Genomic DNA, 15,873 nt, shown 5'->3' with positions numbered 1-15,873 from the left:
TATGTTAAGTTGAACTTCTGTTCATAAACTTTATTGATGTTAATAAATTGTACAGAACTTGGGTTCCTTTGAATCCATAGTTTAGTGGGCGCTTTTGACAGATTGCCACAGAAATAATACACAGCAAAGGCAAGCATACGATTCCATGAAGATCCTGTGTTTTAAGACATAGGGCTTAAAGTGCAAAACATTACTCAGTGTGTCTTTATTTTTATATTATATGAAAAGCAACTTTAGGCATTAGTTTGGTCGTCTGACATACATAGCCATTATAAAATCAGTAACATCTGTGCTGGTTTTAAAGGAATTACTACAGTGTATATCAAGTTGACTACCTCATTTGTAGATAAATAGGCAAAAGGTTCTGCTTGTAAATACTCAATTTTGATGTTGAAGGATTCTTGAGAAAATCTAGACATCTTTGGTCTGGTGTGGCTAAGACCGATGAATCAGACACTTTCCAACAAGCTCAACATGTCCATTTTTGTGCTGTAACCAGTTCATTTTTCTGAAAAGCCACTGCTGTCAGAGGACTCCAATGTCTTGTCCTTTCAGCATTGAATCAGTTTTTAAAGGAACCTCCAAAATTATTCATTTGAGCAGGGGTCAAGGAGAAAACGACTGCTGAGGATGCTTTAATCATTACCACTGAAGAGTCAATCTTAAGATAAGAAACCATGCATTCCCACATTTAAGTTTTCACAATTCCAAAGATTCAGCGTGGCATTTCGCGACCTCTTGGAGGCACAGGGGGAGGATAGAAACTGTCACTGCTCAAAGGCCTGCAACAAAATATTTCGAATGCTAAGAATAAGATTAGCTTTGGTATATTACACATCAGTTCAATTGCAAAGTTGAAAAACAATATATTGATATATTGGTATCTTAGTTCCAGTTTTGAGTTAGTGCATGACGCAAAGGCTCTGTTCACACGTAAGAATAGCCCATGGGTTAAACAAAAAGCTCCATCCGACAAGCGTTTTATTGCTCGTTACTGGGCACTCACGGAGTTTGCTCAGGACCCTCACATGATGTCGTCTGCCTCCCAAGCACCTTCCGCCCCTTCTGGCCTTCCTCACACAATAAAAAGAAACCTCATTAAGTCTGATTTTTTTAAAACTCAGAATCGCTGCTCTCTCCTCCTGCTGTGTGCAGGAGAAGCAGCGCCATTAGAACAGTGGACTCAATGGGCCTCATGCTCGTTCTGTACTTCCTCTTTTGAAAAGAGGAAGTAACTGAGGAACGAAAACACTGGTGGAGAAGCGAAGGTAGGGAGTGTGTTAACCCCTGTTGTGATGGAGCTTAAAGCATGGGCTGTCGGGGATGAGCAGGAGAAAGCAACTTCCACTTTTAATTGACAGTTCACAATCAGATCCTTCGCAGATTGCTGAACATGACATCCAAACCCAGAACACTGGGTTTAGTGACTAAACAAATTAATTAATTAATTAATTACATTTTTATACCGCCCAATAGCCGAAGCTCTCTGGGCGGTTCACAAAAATTAAAACCATGAAAAGCATAAAACAACCAACAATTTAAAAACTTGAATACAAAATACAATATAAAAAGCACAAACCAGCGGTTAAGCCATTATTTGTTGTTAGGTTAACCGCTGGATTTTTTACCCCCTAAACAACCCAGCACTCTGTGTTCGGACACCATGCTCAATAACCTACAAAGAAGCCAAATGTAAGTTGTTCATTAGAAGTGGAAATGGCAGGGGCAGCAGTGCATTCACTCTCTCCCACCCTTGCACAACAGTCCATGGGTTGTTTAAACCATAGGTTTGTAGTTACTTATGAACCAGGTTGTAATATGATACCAATGTATTATTATTGTTTTCATACCATGTCCAAGTCACTGTTGAAGCATTTGGATTGCCTGCCGTTGACTAAGACACCCCCCCCCCCACACACACACACTTTTGGAGGGCTTTAACTAAAAACTAAGAACAGTACGGGAGTCTGCAAACCCTACTCCCACGGCATTTGCTCACACACGGCGAAAATGAAACAGTTTCTCTGATGAAGTCTAGCATGATGAAACGGGATTAATACTGGATGCCTGTAACTTATGAAAAACAACTTGGTCATTCATCTGTTTCATTAAGAATCCACCTACTTAATTGTGTAAAAATCCAGACTTGAAATATAACCAGTTAGTTGATTTAATTGTCCTATAAATAACTTTTATTTGTGTTGTATAAAAATAATGTATTTTGTACGCAGTTGTGTGCTTTTTTTGGCATTGCATTGTTCAACTGCTGCCCTTTGGTTTATTGCCCTTTCAAACAAACCATGCACAAGCCATTGTGCTGGGTTTGCATTATTATTATTATTTGTTATTTATTATTATTTATTTATATAGCACCATCAGTGTACATGGTGCTGTACAGAGTAAAACAGTAAATAGCAAGACCCTGCCAAACCATCCTGAATAACCTGGACTGTTTCACATGACAACAGGGTGGTTAGTAGGCTGCAGTGGCTTGTTAATAACAAATAAATGGGGCTAGGAAATAAATAAATGGGGCTAGGAATAAAAAGAACATGATAATCGGAGTCTACTACCGACCACCCAATCAAGGAGAAGACGAGGATGAAACTTTTGAGAAACAAATTGCCAGTGTTTCAAGGAAGTGTGATGTAGTAGTGATGGGGCACTTCAATTACCCTGATATCTGTTGGGAGACCAATACTGCCAAAAGTGGCCCTTCCAAGAAATTCCTGACATGTGTGGGTGATAACTTTCTCCTACAGAAAGTGGTGGAAGGAACTAGAGGATCGGCAATCCTTGACTTGTTATTGACCAATAGGGATGACTTAGTGGATAAAGTGGCAGTTACGGGAACTCTGGGGGAAAGTGACCATGTCATACTTGAATTCTTGATTATGAAGGAGACAAAAGTCGAGCGTAGCCATACACGTACTCTGGATTTTAGGAAAGCTGATTTTAGTAAACTCAGAACTATAATGAGTAAGGTCCCGTGGCAAGGGAGCCTACTGAGAAACGGAGTGCAGGATGGGTGGGAGTATTTAAAAAAGGAAATTTTAAAGACACAGTTACAAACAATTCCAACAGGGAGAAAAGATAGAAGACAACAGAGGAAACCAATGTGGCTCCACAAAAAGCTTAGAGATGACCTGAAAACAAAAAGGGATACATATAGGAAGTGGAAGGAAGGCCAGGCTACAAAAGAAGAGTACAGACAAGTGGCGCAGAAGTGCCAAAATGGCGTCAGGAAGGCTACAGCTCAGAATGAGCTGAGATTAGCGAGGGATGCTAAAAGCAATAAAAAGGCTTTCTTCAGATATGTGAGTAGTAAAAGACAGAGGAAAGAAATGGTGGTTCAACTGCTTAATGAGGATGGCAAATTGATAACAGACGACAAAGAAAAGGCTGAAGTGCTCAATTCCTACTTTGCCTCGGTCTTCTCCCAAAAGCGGGTCTATGACCCCCCTGGAAAAAGTGAAGCAGAAGTTGAGGGGGCAGGATTGCAGTTTGAGAATGATAAACAAATGGTCAAAGAACACCTAATTTCCTTGAATGAGTTTAAATCTCCAGGGCCCGATGAACTGCATCCAAGAGTAATGAAGGAGCTAGCAGAAGAACTCTCAGAACCTTTGTCTATTATCTTTGCAAAATCATGGAAGACGGGTGAGGTTCTGGACGACTGGCGGAGGGCTAACGTTGTCCCTATCTTCAAAAAGGGCAAAAAGGAGGAACCTGGGAACTACAGACCAGTCAGTCTGACATCCATCCCTGGGAAAAGTCTGGAGCCGATTATAAAGAAGTCAATCTGTAAACACCTTGAAATCAATGCAGTGATTACTAGAAGCCAACATGGATTTGTCAGGAACAAATCCTGTCAGACTAATTTGATCTCATTTTTTGATAGGATAACCTCCCTTGTGGACTGTGGGAATGCTGTGGACATCCTATATCTTGACTTCAGCAAAGCTTTTGACAAAGTACCACATGACATTCTGATTAACAAACTAGCTAAAAGTGGGCTAGATGGAACAACTATTAGGTGGATTCACAGTTGGCTACAGAATCGGACTCAAAGAGTACTTATCAATGGAACCTTCTCAAACTGGGGAGAGGCAACGAGTGGGGTGCCACAGGGCTCAGTCCTGGGCCCAGTGCTCTTCAACACTTTTATTAATGATTTGGATGAGGAGGTGCAGGGAACGCTGATCAAATTTGCAGATGACACAAAATTGGGTGGGATAGCTAATATCCTGGAAGACAGAAACAAACTTCAAAGTGATCTTGATAGGCTGGAGTGCTGGGCTGAAAACAACAGAATGAAATTTAGTAGGGATAAATGCCAAGTTCTACATTTAGGGAATAGAAACCAAATGCACAGTTACAAGATGGGGGACACTTGGCTCAGCAATACTACAAACGAGAATGATCTTGGAATTGTTGTAGATCACAAGCTGAATATGAGCCAACAGTGCAATATGGCTGCAAGAAAGGCCAATGCTATTTTGGGCTGCATTAAGAGAAGTATAGCTTCCAAATCACGTGAGGTACTGGTTCCTCTCTATTCGGCCCTGGTTAGGCCTCATCTAGAGTATTGCGTCCAGTTCTGGGCTCCACAATTCAAGAAGGATGCAGACAAGCTGGAGCGTGTTCAGAAGAGGGCAACCAGGATGATCAGAGGTCTAGAAACAAAGCCCTATGAAGAGAGACTGAAAGAACTGGGCATGTTTAGCCTGGAGAAGAGAAGATGGAGGGGAGACATGATAGCACTCTTCAAATACTTAAAAGGTTGTCACACAGAGGAGGGCCAGGATCTCTTCTCGATCCTCCCAGAGTGCAGGACACAGAATAACGGGCTCAAGTTAAAGGAAGCCAGATTCCAGCTGGACATCAGGAAAAACTTCCTGACTGTTAGAGCAGTGCAACGGTGGAATCAGTTACCTAGGGAGGTTGTGGGCTCTTCCACACTAGAGGCATTCAAAAGGCAGCTGGACAAGCATCTGTCAGGGATGCTTTAGGGTGGATTCCTGCATTGAGCAGGGGGTTGGACTCGATGGCCTTGTAGGACCCTTCCAACTCTGCTATTCTATGATTCTATGATAACCCTTGCACATGCTGATTGCTTGCCGCCTGCTTTAGCTAATTATGCCCACTGGGTGCAGCTTGTCTGAACCCAGCGAAGGTGGCTTTTGGGGGTGGTTAACAGACCACCCAGCAACCCTAGAACAGGCCATGGGTTCTAGGTGGTCTGTTTACCACACCAGCCAGCTGCCCTCGCTGGGTTCAGATGTCACAAGCCGTGCCAGCCTCTGGGAGTGCCTTGCAACTCGGCCTTGCTTCTCCCTTCTCATGGGCTCTTACTGCCAGCCCCTCCCCCTCATTAGGATCCTGCACTCCTGTCGTTTTACTGACCTCTGGCTAGCTACTCTCCAAATGATTACCCTGCAGGTGGGGATCCTCTCACTGTTATTCTCAGTGATCTCCTGCTCCCACCAGCTTAGTGTTTCGATAGCACCTTCCTACTCCTGCGCCCCGTCTGACTCCAAATCAATCCCATGTCTTCTTGTGGAGCACTTGCAAAGTTGCTGGGCCCGATCCCTTCAGCCTGTAACTTAGTCTAAGCACATGTAACTGAAACAACCGTACGTTGGTTCCCCTGTTTGCCTCTACTGCCATCCCCTTTTCCTCTGTTGTTTCCCTGTGGATTTTTAAGAGTGCAAGACCCTCGAGGTAGGGACCTTCAGACCCATTCTTTGTAAAGTGCCAGGTACATATATGACATTAGGTTAGATGACGATGACAACAACAAACCTGCTAGCAACTCGAGGAGGTATTCTTGGAGGCCTTCCAGGTGGCATGCAGGGCTGCTTGTCCACTTGCTGAGCCCCGCTGCTGAAGTTTCTCTTCATTTCTGGCAACTCACTGTCCTACATAAAGATGTGGATGTAGAAGTGAGTTTTTCCAATCCGTTTCAGTTTCCTTGAAAGTGGCATGGCCACTTTTTCTAAACCTAAATAAGACTAAAAATAAAACTTAAAAAGCTCTGCATTGACTTATTTTAATTTACTGCCTTCAGGCCTTTTTCTGTGCTTATATGAAGTAGTTATTTATTTATTTTGAAGATTTATACCATACCTTTTGGCTAAAGGTTCCCCAGAGCAATAGCATCTTGTAACAATATAAAATAAAGCAAACATGCACATATCTAGCAGCTGGAACAGAATGTTCTTTCATGCAGGGACAGGAAGCTCCCTGTAATTGAAGGTGGGGACCAAGCTGGTCTTCCCCTTGTGCCTGTGATGTTCTTCCTGGTAGGCAAGGGGTGCAACTGCCCAGTGGCCCTTGGTTCCCTAGCTAATGGCAAAGGTCAGAGTGTGTTTCTATTCAGTCCTGCAGCCCCAAGATCTCCTTTCTCTCTCTCTCAGATCCCCTCAGAGTCCATGGCAAAGCCTTCCACAGTCACCATGGCATCACCACTTCTGCTTGCTACTGCCAGCTAATTTCCCCCACTACTCCTTTACCAAGTTCTATCTTGTCTGTCTGTCTTGGACTCTATCCCCGCAGGACGGAAGCTACTACTTATGCATTGTACAGCAAATATACAGAATAAGTCTTAGCATGGGATTAATTCAGAGCAGTTGCCAACATTTGCTAGAGAGAAAGTTTGCAGTGAGAAAGTTACCTCATTGTCTCCATCCATCCCACTGCTAACACTCAGTATACTTCGTGTACTGGATCGGTTACTTGAACTACCTGGTTAGAGAAAACAAGCCAGCAATTGCTAGTGACTCTCAAGTATTTTATAAACAGGATTCACTGATTCAATTTCCCTTTTAAGAAACCACCTGTCAATCCCATGCCCTGGCCCTAAAAGCACCACTCTTTTTAGTACTTATAATTCAGTGATTTGTGAGCCACGGTCAATACTCCTGTTTGTCAACCCCAGAAGAGAACAGATTTTCAAAAGTCTTATTAATTAATTCTAAAATTCATTATATTAACATACACATTAATCCATATATTATAAAATTATCATAAAATCTATATAATAATAAGAAAAATCATAGAATCATAGTATAGCAGAGTTGGAAGGGGCCTACAAGGCCATCGAGTCCAACCCCCTGCTCAATGCAGGAATCCACCCTAAAGCATCCCTGGCAGATGGTTGTCCAGCTGCCTCTTAAAGGCCTCTAGTGTGGGAGAGCCCACAACCTCACCCGGCAACTGATTCCATTGTCGTACTGCTCTAACAGTCAGGAAGTTTTTCCTGATGTCCAGCTGGAATCTGGCTTCCTTTAACTTGAGCCCGTTATTCCGTGTCCTGCACTCTGGGAGGATCGAGAAGAGATCCTGGCCCTCCTCTGTGTGACAACCTTTTAAGTATTTGAAGAGTGCTCTCATGTCTCCCCTCCATCTTCTCTTCTCCAGGCTAAACATGCCCAGTTCTTTCAGTCTCTCTTCATAGGGCTTTGTTTCCAGACCCCTGATCATCCTGGTTGCCCTCCTCTGAACACGCTCCAGCTTGTCTGCATCCTTCTTGAATTGTGGAGCCCAGAACTGGACGCAATACTCTAGATGAGGCCTAACCAGGGCCGAATAGAGAGGAACCAGTACCTCATGTGATTTGGAAGCTATACTTCTATTAATGCAGCCCAAAATAGCATTGGCCTTTCTTGCAGCCACATCGCACTGTTGGCTCATATTCAGCTTGCGATCTACAACTATTCCAAGATCATTCTCGTTTGTAGTATTGCTGAGCCAAGTATCCCCCATCTTGTAACTGTGCATTTGGTATCTATTTCCTAAATGTAGAACTTGGCATTTATCTCTATTAAATTTCATCCTGTTGTTTTCAGCCCAGCACTCCAGCCTATCAAGATCACTTTGAAGTTTGTTTCTGTCTTCCAGGGTATTAGCTATCCCACCCAATTTGTTGTTATCTGCAAATTTGATGAGCGTTCCCTGCACCTCCTCATCCAAATCATTAATAAAAATGTTGAAGAGCACTGGGCCCAGGACTGAGCCCTGCGGTACCCCACTCGTTGCCTCTCCCCAGTTTGAGAAGGTTCCATTGATAAGTACTCTTTGAGTCCGATTCTGTAGCCAACTGTGAATCCACCTAATAGTTGTTCCATCTAGCCCACTTTTAGCTAGTTTGTTAATCAGAATATCATAATATTAATAGTTAAGAAAGAAAATGAAAGGGAGAAAAGAACAGTGTTAAAAGGGTTGATGAGTGAAATATATAGAATATTGGTGGAGAAAGGGACGGTGGATAATTCGGGTAAAATGGTTTGGGAGACAGATTTGAAGGTACAAATAGGACAACAGGGTTGGGAGGGATTATGGAAACAAAGAGCGTTGAGAAATATGTCAGTAAGAATAAAAGAGAATTATTTTAAAATTGTATGGATGTGGTACCTAACTCCGGTTAGATTGAATAAGATAAACAATCAGCAATCAGAAAATTGTTGGAGAGGTTGTGGGGTTAAAGGAACGTATTTGCATATGTGGTGGGAATGTAACTATGTTCAAAAATTGTGGAAGATGGTGTTTTTGGAGATTGAAGAAATTGTGGAAATGAAGACAGAATGAACACCAAAAGTTGCATTGCTGTCACTATTTGAAGAAGATTTTAAATGTAAAAAGGAAATTAAGGAACTGATAACGAATTTGTTGACTGCAGCAAGATTGATTGTAGCTAGGAACTGGAAGATTCAAGGGGAATATTCTATTGAAGAATGGTATAAAGAAGTATGGGATATAGCTATTAATGATAAATTGACAAGTAATATTAAATGGAGAAGAGGTATAGCTAAATCAAATGATTTTGAAGGAATTTGGAAACAGTTCCTAATATTTGTGTTTTCTAAAGGAAGTGGGAAACCACCAGCAGAAGAAAGTATGAGATTCTGGAATCAGGAATGAGATCCCGAGGTGGGGGGTGCACTTCTATGTTAATTTTGATTATGTATTTAGATAAGATATTATGTATTCAATGTTTCAATATTATGTAGTATGTTGTTGTTTTTCTTTATGAAAGGATGTAATGTGTATGTTTAAGTATTGTAGAAAATAAAATTATATTTTAAAAAAAAAAAGAATATCATGGGGCACTTTGTCAAAAGCTTTGCTGAAGTCAAGATATATGACATCCACAGCACTCCCACAGTCCACAAAGGAGGTTACCCGATCAAAAAATGAGATGAAATTAGTCTGACAGGACTTGTTCCTGACAAATCCATGTTGGCTTCTAGTGATCACCGCATTGATTTCAAGGTGTTTACAGATTGACTTCTTTATAATCTGCTCCAGAATTTTCCCAGGGATGGATGTCAGACTGACTGGTTTGTAGTTCTCAGGTTCCTCCTTTTTGCCCTTTTTGAAGATAGGGACAACGTTAGCCCTCCTCCAGTCGTCCGGCACCTCCCCCGTATTCCATGATTTTGCAAAGACAATAGACAAAGGTTCTGAGAGTTCTTCTGCTAGCTCCTTCATTACTCTAGGATGCAGTTCATTGGGCCCTGGAGATTTGAACTCATTCAATGAAATTAGGTGTTCTTTGACCATTTGTTTATCAATCTCAAATTGCAATCCTGCCCCCTCAACTTCTGCTTCACTTTCTCCAGGGGGGGTCATAGACCCGCTTTTGGGAGAAGACTGAGGCAAAGTAAGAATTGAGCACTTCAGCCTTTTCTTTGTCATCTGTTATCAATTTGCCATCCTCATTAAGCAGTTCAACCACCATTTCTTTCCTCTGTCTTTTACTACTCACATATCTGAAGAAAGCCTTTTTATTTCTTTTAGCATCCCTCGCTAACCTCAGCTCATTCACAGCTTTAGCCTTCCTGACGCCATTTCGGCACTTCTGCGCCACCTGTCTTACTCTTCTTTTGTAGCCTGGCCTCCCTTACATTTCCTATATGTATCCTTTTTTGTTTTCAGGTCATCTCTAAGCTTTTTGTGGAGCCACATTGGTTTCCTTTGTTGTCTTCTATCTTTTCTCCTTCTTGGAATTGTTTGTAACTGTGCCTTTAAAATTTCCTTTTTTAAATACTCCCACCCAATCTGCACTCCTTTTCTCATTAGGCTCACTTGCCACGGGACCTTACTTATTATAGTTCTGAGTTTATTAAAATCAGCTTTCCTAAAATCCAGAGTACGTGTATGGCTACACTCAACTTTTGTCTCTTTCATAATCAAGAATTCAAGTATGACGTGGTCACTTTCCCCCAGAGTTCCCGTAACTGCCACTTTATCCACTAAGTCATCCCTATTGGTCAATATCAAGTCAAGGATTGCCGATCCTCTAGTTCCTTCCTCCACTTTCTGTAGGAGAAAGTTATCACCCACACATGTCAGGATCTATAGAGTTTATTTTGGAGAAGGAAGTTGGAAGCTCTTGATACATCATGGGGCGTATAGGCAATTCACATGCTGAAACAGCCCACTGTTCGTTAACCACGGGTTGTTCAGAAGCATGCGCAGGAGCAAGCAAATGAGCGCGTTGGCTCCTTACTGCTCGCTTGCATCTGGAGAGCTAAATCATCCTTCGCTATTGAGGATCCAAAGCATCTTCACTCTTCCCTAGATAACTTTCTGGCTGCTTGCTTGCTTACTTGCAGTGCTTGAGGTGCTTTCTGTTTTCCATTCTCCTCGCTTTGGTGGGAAGAGGTTTTTCCGGGGATTAAATTCATATATGCTACATTCTGGTTTTTTGGGCGCATTCTGGAAATGTCCAACAGGCACAGTGATTTCCAAGTCTAGAACGAAAACGTAATGATTCAGTACTAGGATTGCAGTTGTTTCAGAATCATATATAGGACAAAACATTTGAGATCATGCACATTTAGGGTGTCATCAGGCGAGCGTTTTATCGCACGCTAGCTACTGCCCACTTATGGATGTTCGCGAGTCCTTTAGACGACACCTTCCGCCTCCCACTCTTTCCACTTATTTTTCCATCACAAAATAGAACCCTTTTAATCTGTCTTTTTTTAAAAAAACAAAAACAAAAACTCCCCCCACCAAAATGTGCCACCATTTCCTGCTGTGTGCAGGAAAAATGGCAGGATAAAAATGGCCCCTGAATGGGCCACATGGTCATTGCTGCTTCCTCTTTCTCTCCCGTGTAAAGAGATTGTCGCTATTGTGGGACAACAGCCAGAGTCCATAACAACAGTAGGGAAACATGATTGCCCAATCTGATGATGCTCTTAAAGCTGAAAGGCACACATCATTTTTCATCTAGCACAATCTATGGCACCTGCCTCAAAAATTGCAGAGTCTCTCTGACTCTGCCCCCAGGAAAGTGCCCCTTCTGCACTCTGGAAAATCATGCACAGCGTCGCTTCAGTTTTCCACTGGAGCCATTCTTGCCTCTTCTCTGCATCCACAGATTCTGTTCAAATAGCCTTGAGTCACACTTAGAGTAGAGCCACTGAAATGTCTGGGACATAAGTTAGACTAATATTGCATATAGGGATTGTGTACCAGACATTACCAGATTATTAGCACAGTGAGTATTGTAACTCCATCAAAAGGAGCTACAGACCAGAGGAAGGAAGAGACTTGCAACTGCTACAGTTGAGCATAGTCACTGATTAGCTGAGCATTTTACCTGTATCTTTGCCAGCCTTTTTTTTCTCAATTTGTCGTCGAGTGATGCTATCACGCAATCTTTTCAGGTTTTCCTAGAATTTCAGAATTATATTATCAAAGAACTGACTAAAACTGGCAAGATCTAATGTAATTCAAACTAGATAAACGGACTGCATGGGCCCTGTCACAACAGCGATTTATCGCACACTCCACCTGCCTGGTATGCAGTTTTGCAGCCCGATACCCCCATGACAATGTCCACGTCCTGCACTCATTTCAGCTCTTACCGTCCATGTTTCATTTCTTTTTAGAGTGCAAAAAGTCTCCCTGCAAAATGAATGCTCTCCTCTCTCCCGTGTATTTCTGTGGTTGTGTTCTATTGACACAACAGAACACAACCGTTCTTTGTTGGGGGCGTGAGTGTCTAAGGGCGGTCTCGCTAACAAAAGAGGAGGGCGGGGCGGTTCTCCACTCAACCATGAAGGGGGAGGGAGAGAGGTCCCATTTAACTCTATGTTCTTACTCCTGAGTAGGCTTGACCAGAGATTTTCACCTTAGAAGAAATGTGGAAAATGCACCCTCCTTGCCTGCAGCTCCTTCATTTTTAAAGATAAAGATATCAAAATTGGTACTGTGGTAGCTCTTAAGTAGAGCTTTCAGCATACCAAGTTTGAATGAGCTTGATCCATCCCTTGACTTTTTAGGATTTTTAAAATTTCCCCTCCTTAAATGCTTTTCCTGGAAGTTCACAAGTACGAAGGATTGCTTTCCCTTTCCTTTGATCATGCAAAGCTGTGCATTTCCAAGTTTATAAAATAGAGTTCTGCTGTTCCCTTACTCAAGAGTAAATCCCATTGATTTCAACTGCATTTACATCCAATTCATACTAAAATCCCATGCATGCTTACCTTTGAGTAAAACCCATTTTAGTAAGTCTGTTCAATGGGGTTTACTCAAAGGTAAGCATGCATGGGATTTTAGTATGATACATGAGCTGAAAAAGCACAACAACGCATAGATGTGAAAGTGCCCCTGCACTCGACTTGCTAAGGAAACGGAGGGGGGAAACCGCGGACGAAACCTGGATAAGAAAAGCAGGTATGATGGAGCCCCATGTCTTCTTTTGAAGAATCCATGGGACTCAATGTATAGGTTTTAGGAAAGAGATTCCAGTGATCAAATAACAGGAAGTAGCAGCTGATCAGCAACTCCCCACAGCCTCCAGTTCATTTTCTTCTGTTCTTATAAATCTATTCCACTGTCAAACAGTCCTCCACAGACAGATGAAAATGCTTGTACAGCTGAGGTCTGTCCAATTTTCATCATGTAATCAATAGTAGAATGAGTTTTGTAGAAATTTTGTGAAATTGAAATCATTTTATGTACCCTGATATTCACTATTTCCCACCATTTCTGGTTATTAGAAGAGACATAGTAGTTGTGCTCCTGTTTTACCCTGTAATTACTGCCATATTAAAAAAAGAAAGCAAAGCAAGAAGACAATCAATTAGTAATGCTCCAAACAAAACACTGGTTATTTCTCGGTTGGACTACTGCAACCTTCTTCTCACTGGCCTTCCTTCTTCTCACTTCAGTCCGTTGGTCTCGGTCCACCACTCTGCCGCTAAGATCATCTTCTTGGCTCGCCGCTCTGATCATGTTACTCCACTTCTGAAATCTCTTCATTGGCTTCCAATTCACTTCAGAATCCAATATAAACTTCTTCTGTTGACCTTCAAAGCGTTTCACGGTCTAGCTCCTTCCTATCTCTCCTCTCTCATCTCACACTATTGCCCCGCTCGTGCTCTTCGTTCCTCTGATGCCATGTTTCTCACCTGCCCAAGGGTCTCTACTTCCCTTGCTCGGCTTCGTTTCTTCTGCTGCCCCTTATGCCTGGAACGCTCTTCCAGAACATCTGAGATCCACAAGTTCAATTGCAGCTTTTAAAGCTCAGCTAAAAACTTTTCTTTTTCCTAAAGCTTTTAAAACCTGATGTTGTTTGGACTCTATACTGTTAGTCTTACCCTACCCTGTGCCTGTTTACCCTACCCAGTGCCTGTTTGCATTCTCTTCCCCTCCTTATTGCTTTACTATGATTTTATTAGAATGTAAGCCTATGCGGCAGGGTCTTGCTATTTACTGTTTTACTCTGTACAGCACCATGTACACTGATGGTGCTATATAAATAAATAAATAAATAAATAATAATAACTGTACAAGTGGTAGGAGCTTAAAATGCAAGCTCCTTGCTCTCAGCCCCAGTTCAAGTTGGGTAAAATCCCCTTTGAGGCTGCTCTCACTTAAATTGTGATTTGCACTTTACCTCCATCATTTGTAGCCGGAGCAGCTGAGAGTTCGCTCTCAGCTGTGAAGAAGCCTTCATCCATTTGACAGGGGAGAGCAGGAAAGGGAAAAGGGCTCCACCTTCTGGGTTTCACAAGCATTCCTTGCAAAGCCCTTCAATGGTTTTTTGAGCTCTTCTAAGGAATGTTTGCACAACCCAGACAATTTCTGAGATGAACAGGGAACGGTTCACCCATACCTCCAGGGCTGTTTTCATTTGCAGCCTATTCACACTTGATGTGCTTGCGTTAAATTCTGAACTCAATTATGCTATTTATGGAAAGATATAGAAAGGAGGACAGCAACTTTTTACATTTCCCAGCAATGACAAAAAAAAGAAGAAGAGATAATCAATTATTATGGTAGGCTAGATTCTGTAAGGATACTGCTTTACTTTCACATATGAAAGTATTTTTCAACTACATACCTGCTGAAAGCGAAATGAATCTGACCTCCTTTTTTGATTTAGTTGCCACTCCTTGAAGCACAGGACAGCTTCATCTACGGAGAGCATCCCCAGCTTCACTTGCTCCTGTAAAGTGATCAGCTGCCTTTGGCCTGGGGTTTTCATCCCAGCAAATGGGTCATAGATACTGGTTCGATACTGGTTTAAAGTGGCGTCTCCTTGTCCTGGAAAGAAAAAGGAAAAGAAAGAAACCAGTTGGGAAAAAAATCATATTTATTTTACACTTCTAGGAATACCATCCAGTTCTGGTCTGGCCAGAGATGTGAAGGCCAGGAAAACAAAACTAGATACATTTTAAAAAAATAACCCATTTTCCATCTGTTTCCCCCCCACAAGGATCACTTTTTTGGGGGGGGGGCTTCCTGAAAAATTGAAAGATTGAAACGTTTTGGATTGCAAAATATTTTCTTTTAGAATTGTGAATAAAATGTTTAAGATGAAGAATTCATATATTACTACCTGCCTTTAACCCCCACAAAATGATTTCTAAAAACGATGTGATATAAGATTAATTTTGGGGGGAAATGTTGAAGCCAGTGGGGAAAATGGTTTTTAATCCTCTCTGTAAGGCTCTCAGCATAGTTATTTCTTTAATTCCTTATTAAGATAATTGATCTAATATATCTTTTAATGATAGACATCTGGGGGGCTGTCAAAACGTCTTCTTTGCCCTACGGTGGCTGCATGGCGGTGCTGTGTCAGTTACACGACACAGCCACCGACTCACAGTCACTGTGGGGCTTTTCCCTGAAGCTGCACTGTCAGGACTCACCCTGACTTTTCCCTTTGAAGTGAGGTCACCATGGCCCTTCCACCATGTGATCTTGTTCAGGCGTCAAGCCGGGGGTGGTCTAGGGCAGATGGCGACCGTTGATTGGTCGCTGGAAGCCAGGAAGAGGGCAGGAGCGGGTTCCAGTAACCGGATGACCACCAGGAAACCCTGCGCTCCCTCCTGGCATGGGGATTTCCCACCCCACAGCACCAATACTGCAGGTTTTCAGGGGGAAGGAGCAGTGCAGCGGCACTGTGAAGGTAGGCCCTGGGGGTCTTCCAAGTCATGCTCAGTTCCCAACATGTGACTAAAATTACCATCAATTAATATGCCAAGAAAATATACATTCTTGATCATTTGAGTTTTGTTTTATAAAGTCCTGCATATTTGGCCTTGTTCTGGTTAGATGCTGTAGCAGTCAATTAACATAGTTGTAAAACCCCCAGCTGAGGAAAACACTGTAGATTATCCCACAACTGCCACCACATGCAACAGAACAATATTTGAAGCTTGGATCTATGGCACTCACTGCTCCAGTTTTTAATAAAGTTCCAAAATATGACAGTCATAATACCCAAGAACAAGCTTGTTGGGCAATGGGATCTTCTGTAACTCAGACTTGCCTTTTTTAATGTTCCGGGCAGACACATAGAGATTCCCAGGTCTCTCTTGATCTTTACCTGCAAATACTAGAGAG

The 15,873-nt window shown here is 42.2% G+C and overlaps 1 protein-coding gene across 1 annotated transcript in view; it reads right to left on the bottom strand.

The window, feature by feature from the left end:
- The window catches only part of PIK3AP1 (phosphoinositide-3-kinase adaptor protein 1), a 72,545-nt gene continuing 56,672 nt past the window's right edge, over nucleotides 1-15,873 (bottom strand). Inside the window, exons 11-17 of the mRNA XM_063128847.1 lie at nucleotides 15,800-15,865; nucleotides 14,366-14,568; nucleotides 11,615-11,687; nucleotides 10,614-10,757; nucleotides 6,677-6,747; nucleotides 5,806-5,921; nucleotides 1-782 (exon numbers count right to left, since the gene is read on the bottom strand). Coding sequence (XP_062984917.1) covers nucleotides 716-782; nucleotides 5,806-5,921; nucleotides 6,677-6,747; nucleotides 10,614-10,757; nucleotides 11,615-11,687; nucleotides 14,366-14,568; nucleotides 15,800-15,865 — 740 coding nt within the window. The 3' untranslated portion in view covers nucleotides 1-715. The remainder of the gene's footprint in view (nucleotides 783-5,805; nucleotides 5,922-6,676; nucleotides 6,748-10,613; nucleotides 10,758-11,614; nucleotides 11,688-14,365; nucleotides 14,569-15,799; nucleotides 15,866-15,873) is intronic.

Source organism: Elgaria multicarinata, chromosome 6, assembly GCF_023053635.1.
Source record: "Elgaria multicarinata webbii isolate HBS135686 ecotype San Diego chromosome 6, rElgMul1.1.pri, whole genome shotgun sequence".
Lineage (NCBI taxonomy): Eukaryota > Metazoa > Chordata > Lepidosauria > Squamata > Anguidae > Elgaria > Elgaria multicarinata.
Note: the sequence above shows the minus strand (reverse complement) of the source record. Positions and strands in the feature narration are given on the sequence as shown.